We start from the raw sequence: 13663 nt of genomic DNA, 5'->3' as shown, positions 1-13663 counted from the left end.
CTTCATATTTATACATCAGAAAAGAAAACCACCCCCCAATTTCCATGTCATCAATATTTTACTGGGGAATTACCTACGTATATGAAAGAGCTGGCCTTCTTTGTGCCTGTTTCACTTCTCTAAACTACTAACGTTGAATAATGAGTAGCGTGGTTTCCCTCTCAGACCAAAACTGTGTTTTCTCCCACTATGTGGTCACTTGATCTGTTTTAATCACAAACCTTCATCTGATAAGATATTATAACATTTCTGAAGTCATGCATCAGATATATTGTGTCCCCAATAACAATCAGCATAAGTTATTGTCACTTTGTGGGGTGACCTTGGGTTAGGGGTTAGGAGTTCGTCTATAACCGGCAGGCTGAAGGGTCGAATCCCCAACTCTGTTTATCTTTGTGTCTTTGGCAAAACAATTCAAGGGCCACTAACAGGTAAGTGGCCCCATGACCTCTTGCCTTCTAGTGGCCTTGCTTCTGTTTGACTGCCTCAGGACAGTCGTAGCTACAATATAGCCCATCAGCACGTAAGAGTGTGTGTGAATGGGTGAATGATTGAGTGAAGTCTGGTGTACTTTGGTGTCCGCTGGACGTATAAAGTCCCAATCTGAAACTTAAAAAAACAAGCATTAAAAGAGCCTGCAGGGGCGTGCCGTGGTGGTGGAGGGGTTAGCGCGACCCACATTCAGAGGCAACGTGGCCTTGACGCGGCTGTCGCGGGTTTGACTCCCAGACCCGATGACATTTACTGCATGTCTTCCCCTCTCTCCTTCCCCCTTTCCTGTCAGCCTACTTTGAAAAAGGGACACTAGAGCCCACAAAATAAATAAATAAATAAATAAATAAATAAATAAATAAAAGAGCCTGCGGGGATTTAAATGAAAAATCCCTAGATAAAGTGTCATGATGAGGATTGATGGTGGCAAGACCCAGGATATGGTGGAAAACATGAGTTTTAATAAATGTCCAAGTTGTACACAATGCCAGGGACCACAGGTGAACGACGAGACACGGACACAAACTCAAGTTGGCAAACTGTGACTTGATAAAGACAACAAACACAGCAACAACTAAGACAAGGATCCAGCCTGGAACAGAGGACAAAGGTAAGGCTAAATACCCAGGGGAAATAACCAGGGGGAAATAACAAGGGGCAGGTGGGACCAATCAGGGACTTGATAAGATAACACAGAGACTAAATAAACTAAGAATGCGCAGAAAAACCACATTGTTACATAAAGAACTTCAACACCACAGGAAATATGATAGTTTTCCCTCGAGTAGCAATAACTCATAAGGAAAAACAAAGATGAGCCAAGAAAAATTGTTTAATAATTGTTTCCTCCTTAGAAGATTAATACATTAATGCAATTAATAAATAATATCAGCTTTGGGAAATCAGAAACTAATGACAATCAATACCCAAATCTAGTTTAAAGGTGTTGTTTCATGAATCATTCTGGAACCAGTTCAGGGGAAGCCAGTTTTGATTTCATTTTCTGTAATGGTTAATGTTTTATGCTAATTTGGTTTTTAATTGCGTTAAAGCATTCTCATCTAGGGTAAGCTTAGAGCTCATTTAGACAAGGCAGGTGTTTTTTAAATTTATTTTAGCTGTAGATAACAGATCTATATTAGAATAACCCGACAGATTTAGCATTAACCATGAAGCTATCTAACGTGGTACCTTAGGAGAAGCTGGATTAAGACTTTGCTCTAGCCAGAGAAAAGGATGCAGGGGAAAGGGGCTGAGAGCAATAAACTCTGTAATGTCCACTTTACAGAGAACAGCTGGTGACCAAAGGAAATAAGGTATTGTCCTTTCTTCATTAAGTCAGATGTGGAAGAGAGTAAGCAGCAGAAGAGTCTAAGGCTCTGTACCCAACCATGAAACCATAAGAAGGAAGTGGTTTAACAATAAAGGTAAAAATTCTGAAAGAACAGAACATAATGGTCTTTATTGTCGTTATACTGGGAGGCACAATGCTCCCACCAAACCACCATGCACCACACAAAAAAACATAGTAAAGACAACACAAGAAGGTAACAAAGAGATAATAGATTTAAAACAGATATTTTCTTGCAGTGTATAAGATACGTAAACAAGAATAATAATTTACAGCTTAAGGTGTCTGTAGACATTGCATACATTATAAGATCTGAGAGGAGGTAGAAAGAGGTAGATTGGGCTGCTTGTTGCTTTCATTGGATTACGGGAGTCTGTGTGTGTGTGTGCTCTTGTATTTGATACATTGTCAGAACCATTTTCTTAATATGATTTGCTGTTTTTGGTTAACAGGTTAGATTTAGGACTAATGTGTGAATTGAGTGTAGGTTAGGTTTAGGGTAAGGGTTAGGCTATAGAAATTAATGAAAGTCAATGTAAAGACAGAAAGACAAACTGTGTGTGTGTCTGATGGTCAAGAAAAGAAGCTGCTGGTCAATCTGTTGGCGTGTGGCCTGAATGACCTGAAGCATCTCAGACAGGGTCACAGGTCAAACAGAGGCTGGGCTGGGTGTAAGGGGTCATCTGTGATGACCTTGGTTTTCGTGCTGAAACATGCTCCATGGTGAGCAGAGGGCAGTGGGTCAGAGAACAGATGTGTGCAGAGCATAAATGAAGGCTCAAAACGCAGCTTTCCTTTTTTCTTTCCATCATGATTGATTGTTGTTAAAATCGAATGACAGCTTCTGATCTTTTTGCCATTTGTGCTGATTTTTTGCTGATGGAATGTGGAAGATCTAGAAATAGTCCTTAAAAATAAGCCAAAAGTTCCATCTTTCACACAATTTAAAGTTAAAGTTGTTTAAAGCTTTACAGTCAAGCATCAGCGTTTAGGTTTAAGTTCAGGCAGTTTAGATGAAAACTGCTGTGGGAGTTTTTGATTTACCAATAAGAAGAACATTCTTCTGGTCATGTGTTGAATAATTTCTTGTGATCTTTGCTCAATTTCAAGCATTTATTTCTATTTGTCAGGCTGGATTTCTTGTTTCTGGAGATTCTGCTGTGTCAGGGTTCTGGTCTAGGTTTACACTGTTTTCTGTATTTTTCTCATGTTGCAGGAGGAAAATAGTCCACATCCTTTAGACACCAGTTTGGGTTTTTCCTGTTACTGTTTATTCTTTTTTATATATATATTTTTTTTACCATACTTGATAATGCTTCTACATATGTTTTTGTCATGTCATGCCCAATAATTTTCTAATTCTGGAATTAGTAAAGTACATCTTATCTTACCCGTCAAAAGAAAAATGCCTCTAAACATGCTCAGATGGCAAACATCACACTTATAAAGCCAAAGAAATAACTGGGTTTTTTTGAGAATTCACTGCAAAATGACTCATATTTGTGTTTTTTGCATAATTTACTCATAGTAATCCCAATGATGAGTTTGAATCGGTCAAACATGAAGAAAATCTTTTTTCAGTTGCAGCTAAAAATCCCAAGATAATATGTTCAGTCATACTCGAAGTAAAGCCGTTTTATGTTTTCCCACCTGCCTATAAATCTGTTTTACAAACTGTTTAATAACTTAAATCACAAGCAGAAGCAGACATCTCAGGTCAATTCTCTCTGTCTCTCGTCTTACTGCATCAAAAGAGATTAAAAAAAATTGTCCAAGTTTGGAAGGGCAAATCAGTCTGCCTATTGCTGCTAAAGGATTTAAAATATTGTTTTAAACTTATAGGCTATGCAAAGAAATATCTAAATAAAATAAAAATTAAATTTTTATTGTCAGTTTTGCTGTTTAGATTTGAACTGCTTTGCCATGCTCCGTAATGCCTAAAGCATCTTTATGATGTCTTTTTAAATCAAATACAGACAATAAAACAGTAGTAAACCATAGCATGTGTTGAGTTGAGTCATATTGGGTGCATTTGAGGCTATTACATAAAGGCACTTTTGTGTTTACAAAGCCAACTTTACTCGTACTTCTCCTTTTTTGGGTGTCGACTGTCATTTATTGACTCTTCTTTGGAAAACGGTGGCTGCTTCTGTGAACTTATGAGACTGAATAAACAATTAAACAAAGAACAGAAAGAAGCTTTAAATCCTCAAAGCAGAAAAACAATGTGGGGTTTTTCTAAAGGTTGCATTGGCTCAAGCAGACTTTATTTGACAGTGGTTAGAGAGGAAAGTAGGTAATGGGAGAAACGTGTTTCCATCTAGCTTTTATGTGTAAATTGAACAAATGCTTTGATTAGAAAAAAATGCAGAAATTCCAAATAAAGACGACTGATGAATAAAAAGTGACTGTTTGTGGTTGAGTAAGATTCAACATTTACACCAAAATAATTAATAGTTTATGCAATTTTGTTTTTATTTGTGCCAAAACAACATATAGCCCCATAATTTGCCATAAAGAAGAAAAGCCAACAATATATATATTAGGCAGGTTCAAAACATCACTAGTTTGTCAAAAATAAGGTGATTTTTGGTGTTTGTAGACAAAATGCTTTGCTGTATGCATTAGGAAAATGGTCCTCATACTGTATCTAATTCATGTCACACACACACACATACCTGCCCGCTTCCGTACACAAAACATCCATCTTCATGAACATTTTGGTAACTTCTTATGGAGGTGGCAGTACCCACTCTGGCGGTACCAGAGTGGGTACTGCTCACTCTCTGGTTCATGTCTCTCTGTTCCTCCTCTTCTTCTTCATTAAGTAATAATAAGTGTATTTCACTAAGTTTGGCTTATTTTGCTGCACCCACTCAAATATGACTTAGTCTTGTTTTCTTGCAGCCTCCCCTCACACTTTTGTGGTTTGTTGATTTCTACTCACTTCTCCAACTCCGGTCAGCTCAGTTGGAATAACACAGACCCTTGGTTGAAAGATTTCATTGGATCAGCCCAATGCCTTTCAAGAAAATTAACCAGTGGGCTGTTAATAAAATAATTTTCAATATGTGTTCTTGGTGAAATTATTAAAGCCCTGGGCTGACTCAAAAATGTGTGTGGGTGCATTACCTGATTCAAGTTTCTCCCCTTAAGTTTCAAAGTCTCCGTTTTTTTTTATTGTTTAGGCTCACAGCCTTTCTCCTCTCCCTTTTTTTCTGAGCTGTATCCACTTCTCCCTGATAGGGTCCTCTGGCTCTCCTGTCATTTTTAACTCCTTCCAAAGCCTATATTTAGCTTTCATTCTCTATTTTCTTACTGCCTCCTTCTGTTGCAACCAGCATTTCTCCTGGTCTTTGCTTCATGTGCTGCTTAATCCTGTAGCCACTAGGCGAAAGTCCGCTTCGTTCATTCTTATTAAAACTTTCCTTGCATTTATCTCTGCACTTGCGACCATTTAACACCAAACAAGACACCATGTGGCTTCCAGTGCCACGTCGTTTCCCTGTCATACATTAAATTTCATAAAATCAACTTGCAGAGAGTTACATGTCAAAATCAATGACAGTTTTTTAAAAACCAAAGAGTTTGCTGGCCTTTACTCTTAAAATTCCCATGAGAAAAATATTAAAAACTCATTCTGTAAATAATAATTTCGTCTCATTAATATTTTGCGTTAATTTGTCAGCTATACTTCATACATGTTAACTATTTAAAATTTAATAAATAAAATCAATGCTTCTTAAGTTCAAAGCAAAGAGACAAATCATTCAGAATGAGTCATCGTTGTGTAGAAACGAACAAATTGACATTTGACATTTCTCCGGTTTAACACCTTCATGTTTCTTCAAGTTGACGGATACAATTAGAGTTTCACTTTATGGGGGAGTTTTTTACACTTGTAAATTTAAATAGCCAGAAATCTCCCCCTGCTCAGAAAAAGAGGAACCTCAGCTTGCTTCTTTCACTTCTCCATTAAGTGTCCTTTAGAAAACATTTTTGTCGTGAAATACACATTTAGAAATGGCACATCTGGTGTGCATTAGACATTTCTATTTAATGACATTATAAAAGGCAGAAATAAAGAGATTCTTTTTTTTCCATCAGTGCTTGTTCCCTTTACTCACACTAGCACCACGGACAACTTCTTCATTTCACAGCCAACGTCATGTGTGGCTGGCACAGGCAACCATTATTTCCACTCATACATCAGAGTTCATGGCACTCAAAGAATGACACAAGACACAAAAAATAAAGGGAAAGTTTGTTTGCTTTTTTTTTTATCTTAGAAAAGCAGAAAATATGCAGTTTGATGAAGATTAGAAAGAGAAAACCAACAGAACCCTCAGTGATGTTACAGAGACCAAGTTAGACAATCCCAAAGATAAACAATCCCCAACAAAAAACAAAAATCAATAAAAAAGAAGAAATTTTTGAAAAGTCAAACCAGAAAAGGATAGCAAAGTGAGGCATCAATTCTACTGAGACTACTAGCCTGAAGCATTATTACAGTACATGCAGCTATGCAAACCTGGAGCTGAACTCCTCCAACAACTTTGTCCTACTTTGACTTGAAAAAGAAAACATTTTAATAAAAATCCCAGTTTCCTCAGAATGCTGTCAGGACCAGATCTATATGTTTGTGGACATGAAACATTAATAAATCATTGTTTAGTGTTGAACATGCATCTAAATCTTTAACTCAAGTAACCTTCTTTCACCAGCATACATTGGACATTTTGATATTCCTGCCCCAGCGTGGCTTTTAATGAATTACTCAGGGATTATGGATGGCTTATTCCAGTTGCTTGATTGTCGTGAGCAACAGTATCAACAGGAAATGGGATTTATATTATGTGATGTGAGTCAGTGAGGCTGAACTCCACATGGGAGGAAGGGATAGGAAAATATATCCTAAATCCCGACTGCAAAGAGTTTCACTCCTTTCTTTAGTGGCGTAATTTAATTATAAATGGAAAGTTTAAGTTCAGATTCTGATAACAGACCTGGTTTAGAAAAAACATTTAAAAATAATTAAACGGTTGTACATGCCGGCCTGCAGAAGCCATTAAAAGCTATCATTAAAAGGATAAACTATAACTGTACATTTGGTGACTCACAAATCCATCCCTGATCAACAACCACTATATGACAGGCAATGTTTTCTTTCCTAGTTCTTATGCTCTGATATCCATGGCTAAAGGAGGCATAATTCTTTATATGTTCAATTACATATAATTAAAACCTCCCTAAGACTATTATATTTTAAAAATATCTTTAAAATTATATACATTTGAGCATAAAGAGCAGTTATTGTGAATTATTACATTATTTTGGCTGGTGTTTGTTATTTTCAATGTTTTGAAAGTTCAACCTCAGAAAATAAGGGATTCATCTTACAATAAATGCTTTTAATTTGTAATTTTGATTTTTTTTTGTATCTTTAATAGGGAAATAACATTTCTGTAGACCTACAACTACAACATCACAAGAACCTGAATAGAAAAATGAAATTGACGACTGCTTGCTCAACGTGAAATTAGATCAAAATGTGGATGTCCAGGCTGGCTCTTTTTACCTCTACAGATTTCTCTGTTTTCTTCCATTTTCTCTATTTTTGTTTCATTGTTTCCTTTCTTACATTGCTGCACATTTTCAAGCAACTTTTTCCCACTGAAAAAATATAGCTTAGCAGGTGGAAGGCGGATGCCCTCGCATTAATGTCGTCTGAGTTTGTGTGACATGAACTGAGGCTGGAGATGTGGATTTGCAGTGAACTATGTTTTGCTTCCAGCATAGACGAAAACCGCTCAGACAAACATAAACACAGCCATATTAATAGCATTTAATTAGCAAATAGCGGGAAATGAAACTTGTCTCATAAAATATCACTTCATTTTCCTTATTCTCCACCAACAAATTTTATATTTTTGATCTTCTTCCTTCCACATATAATTTAACACTTGTCTTGCTAAACATCATGGTCCCACCACACTGTCTGTGTATCTGTGTTGCAGTAAATTGGTTTTTAAACTTACATGGAAACAATCTGAAGAACAAAAGGTAACAATATAGATTATGTTCTGAAACTGATATTTTACATTGTGGTAATTTGGGTTTGTCACCATTACATTTTCCCCATAAAAAGCAGAAATAGCAAAAAGCAATGAATATGAATTTAAAGTCTTGAACGAAGCCAGCCAGCATCTTATTTACCAGCAGAGTTCACACTGTGGGAGATTTTGATTCACATAGTCTTAGTTAAAATGAAAGTAGACACTCTTCCTAATTCTTGGGTCGTCTATGTCAAAAATAATAAATCTGAGTTGGTCTTTGCAAAGTTTAATTTGTTTAATTCTAACTTAAAGTGGACAAATTCCACACAGTCGGTTAATAAACAAAGATGAACCCAAAATTAAATAAAAATGGGAGCGCACACTTTTTGCTGGAGCAGCCATGCGCTCCTAATCAAATGCACTGTGATAATACAACACCTCTAAATGAGGAGAAATGTTGTCAGTTTGCTGTGGAGCCCACACGATGCAAAGGTAGGAAGAGACAAGCAATGACCTTGGAGAAACAGATCCATATGCAGCAGGATCTTGATGTTTTAAACCCTTGACCTGAAAGAAGGTGTACTTTCGCTTATAATGACAGCACATCTAAGGAAACGAAGAGAAAATAATTCTGGGACTGGAGCAAAATTTCTTATAAAATTAATCACACAAGTGATGAATTAGAAAATAAAAAACAAGCAATTTAGCATAAAAATAAGAGTAATTGTCATAATAATTACAATATGTGAGTCATAAGGAGCGTGACCGAGCTGCAAGGTGACCTCTGGACTCAAACCGTAAAACAGAAATCAACACACATAACACCTGGTATTTTTCTGACCCATAGTGTCATACACCATCTCACTGCTACGGTCAGTAGCTCATGTTTCTACAGCCTGTCTACAGTTTAATAGTTTATAATAATTTACTGTGTGCGAACTCCCCTGAAGTGACTTAGGAACAGATGGTTAAAAATGGCTGTAAACATCGTTCTCCATGTAAAACACTGGAAGTCAGTCCATATTTACTTCTACGACCCCGTGTCTTTAGAATCTGTCCTGAACAATCATATAAAACTCTTTTCTGCTGAATAACGAATCTGTCATTAAAATGTATTTTCTAAGTTAAAAGCTCTCTGCCGTGTGTCAAAAAACACTGGTTAATCCCTTGAGTTGAACCGTTTTATGCCTAAATGATTGAACAAACTTTCCTCTGAAAATGGTCAAACTGTTCTGCGTAACAAAGTCGCCAAAAGGCATGTTTTGACTGTGAGACTTGGAAAATGTTCCTGCCAGAACGCATTTTCCTGCAGCGCTCTAATTTAACGCACCTTCTGTGTGTTTTCACTGAGGTGAACCTGAGTGAATGACTTCTCCTACAGCAGAAGTGTTGATCAATGCCTTGTTGAGCTGCTGAAGGAGGGAGAGAAGGGTTAGGTTACTATACTTTAGGTTCTGTCACAGCGATTATACTTTATAATTTAAATAGAGAGGCGTAGCTGTGAGAAACCTGAGAACTTGTAAAGCTATCAGAGAAGCAGAATCCCTGTTTTCTGTCTTCTGATGCAAAAGAAAAAGGAGAGGAGACTTATGCTTATAGTAAACACAAAATATGAGGTGTTAACCAGCTTTACCATAAATTACCACTAATACCAGCTGATGAATATTTAACACCTAGAAAACATCATATTAAAAGCACTTTGCTGCCATATAGCGCTCACAGTTTCACCCAGTTATGCCTGGTTTACAGCATTTGATACAAAATACCTATATTTATAAGTTTAACTTTAATTAACCGACTCCAAGTAATTTAGAATTTGGTTGACAGCAAATCAAAAAAAAGGCTAACCAATCCGACTGAATTGTGTTTTTCTTTTTAATCAACCAATTCAATTTGCTGGACATACTTCCTCCTTTAAAATATTTGCTCAAAGTTAAAAGGATTACAAACTGGAAGGAAAATATGAGTCTGCTCGCATTCGGTAGTTAGACTTTTGGGTTTGTATTTAAATACTGGGATTTATTGGATATTTCTAAGTGGGCGATGTCAGTATTCAAAACCAAACATTGAATATCCATTATACTGTATTTCATAATAAGCTTTGAATTTATCTGACGTAATGGCATTGTACCAACAATATGGGTTCATAACAAATGATCAAAACATACAATGCTGCAAAAAGGGTTTGCCCTCTTAGGTTTCCTCTAGTTTTGCTTTATTTGGCACACTAAGTCATCAGGCAAAAGTTGAAATCAGACAAAGACAACCTGATTTAATCACAGCTGCAGTGGGTAACTTTTGTAAAAATATATATTTTTTACATCATTGTTAAAACTGTCACTGTGGCCTGACAGGAGAATATGACAGAAATAATCTGTGGGAAAAAAAACTCTTCTTTCTCCCAATGATGCTACTGCCATTTGCAGAAACGGACCGCACCCGGTCACAACCAACCAATCAGAGCAAGAAGGAGGATCTTAATGCTGTCAATCATGTTTGTGTATGCACTGCTTACACCTTTCCCCCTCACAGTGCAGTGGTTCTTTTTACTGCCCCCCCTGACCGAGTCAAAGTCTGGACTTTAATCTGATTGAGAATCTGAGAGATGACCCTAATGTGGCTGAACCAAAATAATTCTGTAAAGAAGAGTGGACCCGAACTCCCCCACATTGATTTAAGGGACTTTTTTCACTTCCCTCCAACGCTTGAGGGAAGCATTATTATTGCCACCCAGGGAGTCACAACAAGTTATTAAGTTTTGGAGATAATATTGTTTTCTCACATGCAGGTTGTTTGGAATAGCATTATTCCTTATGAATAAAATCATTATTTGAAAATTGTTTTGTGTGTTTACTACTTTGTCTGGTTAATGAACTGACAAATTTAAGAGACAAATAATCAACAGATTCTGTCTGGGAGAAGGCGATTAATTTTCAAAGCGTGGTACCTCCACAGATTTATAACTACACACCCTGATATTATCTATTTGGGACAGTCACATGATGAAGATGATGATAATGATTATTATTAGGGTTTCCTACAATCTGTTTTCCTTTACGCAAAGTGTAGCTGTGTGCTTTTGCTGTTTAAATCCTCCTGTTCCTGTGCACACCTTTCTGTGTTTTGAACATGCACAAACATAAATCCGAGTGCGTGTTTCAGGGTAAATGCTCACTGAGGCATCCAATCTCAAGTCAGCGTGAATCGAGCTGCTATAACAGTGCGGTAAACCGTTTTACCTTCATGCATCACTGGAGCTTTATCTACAAAATGCTCTTCAAATTCATACCGATAATATCTGAAAAACATGCTAAAAGCATCACATTGCATCCAACCTCTTCCCTCCCTTATAAACATGTCAATTCATATTAAACAGGCATTGTAAGTTTTATAAAAAGTGGAGTGTCTATAATAGAAACTCTTTTTTTTCTTCTTCTCATTTTAGTAAGATTTGTTTGTAAGAAAAAAAGACACTTGTTGAGGTTTTGGGAATGACGTGAAGGGGTCAGCGTGGTGAACGACTGACAGCAAAACCGACCGGTAACTTTTAGGGAAGGAGCACAACACAAGATCACAGATGGTCATTGTAAAGGCCGGTCAGCAGCTTCACTTCAGTTTCATGTTCTTTCGTGCACTCAACAATGAGCATCCAGCTGCTCCTGAAGGTAGAGTCGTAAAAATAAAAGAACTATACTGGAAACTATGTCCTAAAACAGATCCGATAAAATGAGTGTGTGAATTGGCTACATGAAACACTTCACTTGAAACAAAACTCTCCAGGCTTAGTTCAGCGGGGAGGGTCGGAGGAAAAACCAACAGTCTCAAAGTCGCAGTGTTCAGTGTGAATCTGTGGGTAATTTACCCAGGAAGATAAAAAAAATTCTGACTTCCTAATATGAATTCCCCCAGCTTACATCTCTCCTTTGAATTTTCTCTCTCGTCCTTCTTCTTAAATGTCCACTCTTCCACAGATTTACTCATCCACTCGCCGTCCCTTCAATCTTCCCTCACGCTGCTCCATATCTGCTTACTCGGAACTTCCCGAGTTTCTTCCTAATTGTTCCTCCATGGCAGTAAAATTTAAAGGATATAAATGTCAGGCGGTGGATCTAAGGCTCCTCTTCCCCGGTGGAAACAGCCAGTCTCATGGCCACAGAAAGGTGGTCGGTGAGGCCGGCCAGCTGAGTGATGAAGCTGAACTCTTCGATGTCCTGCAAAAGAAGGATAAATGTGTTCATGCAGCAAAATTAAGACAAAAAAGTAAATGCATACACAGATAAAAAAAAAAAAAAGCATGTACAGCGGAAGCAGTAGAAACTGAAAGGTAAGGTGATTGGCAGATCTAATTTCATCTTTTTTTTTTGAAACAGAAACTCTAAAATTGTTGGTATTGTTTATTTCTGTTCATTGTGGCCAACGAAAACCAAAACATAAAATTCTTAGAAAACGTGTAAGACCAACAATAAGACCAAAAAGTAGCGACCTTTAGGAGATCTGCATTGTTGTGTCTGGTTACTCTTACCTTCCTCTAGAGTCTAGACAATGTTCTGTAGATTCTCTGTGGGGTTCAGGTCAGAGGAGTTTACCTTCTATTTAAGACATCACTCTGTGAACATCCAGGTTCTCTATCAGTGACCTTTTGTGGCTTAGCCTCTTTGTGGAGGGAGTTAGTGACTGTCTGCTGGACAACTATTGAGTCAACATTTGCTCCTATAGTTGTGTAAGGCAACATTTCTCTACTGAAAATGATTTTTACTGGATAAATGTGACATTTTCTGGCTAAAAAGTACACATTTAAATTTTCTTTGGCTCTAAGATTGAATCATAAAAATTAAAAGAAAAGGACTTTAAGTAAGTCACTATGTTCAACGTATCTGAAATTTTATCTTTCAATTTTTGAGTTAAACATTTAATCTATATTATTTTTGTACCACTTAAAAGATGAGTTGCTTAATGCACAGCACACTTTTGTCATTTTCGGTTTCACTGACATCTGAAATGTGGCCGTGCGGAAGACGACCCCTGCAAACAGTTTCTGGATGATGTCATTGTGAAACCAGAGGTGTTGCTTTCACAAGTGGGCGCTCAACTGGCCTCCCTTATTAGTGACATTTTTATATAAACATACTTATAAAATAGGGAAATAAATCGGCTCTCAGGATTTTTTTATATGATTTAGACCTTTCTTCTCTTGCTTAGACAGAAGTGTTGGGGATTTTCTTTCAGTGAAAGAAGATAAACAGCTATAAAGCGACTCATCATGGGACTAATGTATCAGATCCTTTTTTATTCAGTTTGTTTTATTGAGTTTCAACTTTTCTTCCATTAGATGTTTCTCTGACAGCAGTGTTATAGCATGCAACAATTTGCTCTGTCCTGGACTATGATTTATATTATCTTTCTTTTTCAAAGCATCAATTCTCTGGATGATGTTTACTGCAGGTCAGAGATTCACTGCAAACTTTAAAAGCCTCACATGAATGATTTACTTACAGACTGAATCTGCTACATTTTAATTTACAATACTATTTTAGCCCCTCACATCTTTAGATCCTTTTTTATTAAAAAAGCTAAGGTGCTAAAGAACTTTGAAGAAAAAGGCATTTAAATATGCACCCAGGACTGCTGCGAAAATACCAGCAAATTAACGAAATGGATCATTTTCAAAGAGCTCTTCCTTCATCCTTCCTTCAACACCTGATTGTAAATATTTTGCCTAATTTGCTTTTAATGAAGCTTCTTAGCTTTGATTGCAAAACCTGTT

The 13663-nt window shown here is 37.0% G+C and overlaps 1 protein-coding gene across 2 annotated transcripts in view; it reads right to left on the bottom strand.

Moving 5' to 3' along the window:
• Positions 1-6095: 6095 nt before the first annotated feature.
• The window catches only part of smpd3 (sphingomyelin phosphodiesterase 3), a 70291-nt gene continuing 62723 nt past the window's right edge, over positions 6096-13663 (bottom strand). For both annotated transcript variants that reach the window (XM_028044310.1, XM_028044300.1), the window contains exon 10: positions 6096-12110. In XM_028044310.1, coding sequence (XP_027900111.1) covers positions 12009-12110 — 102 coding nt within the window. In that variant the 3' untranslated portion in view covers positions 6096-12008. The remainder of the gene's footprint in view (positions 12111-13663) is intronic.

This window comes from Xiphophorus couchianus, chromosome 2, assembly GCF_001444195.1.
Source record: "Xiphophorus couchianus chromosome 2, X_couchianus-1.0, whole genome shotgun sequence".
NCBI classification, from domain to species: domain Eukaryota; kingdom Metazoa; phylum Chordata; class Actinopteri; order Cyprinodontiformes; family Poeciliidae; genus Xiphophorus; species Xiphophorus couchianus.
Note: the sequence above shows the minus strand (reverse complement) of the source record. Positions and strands in the feature narration are given on the sequence as shown.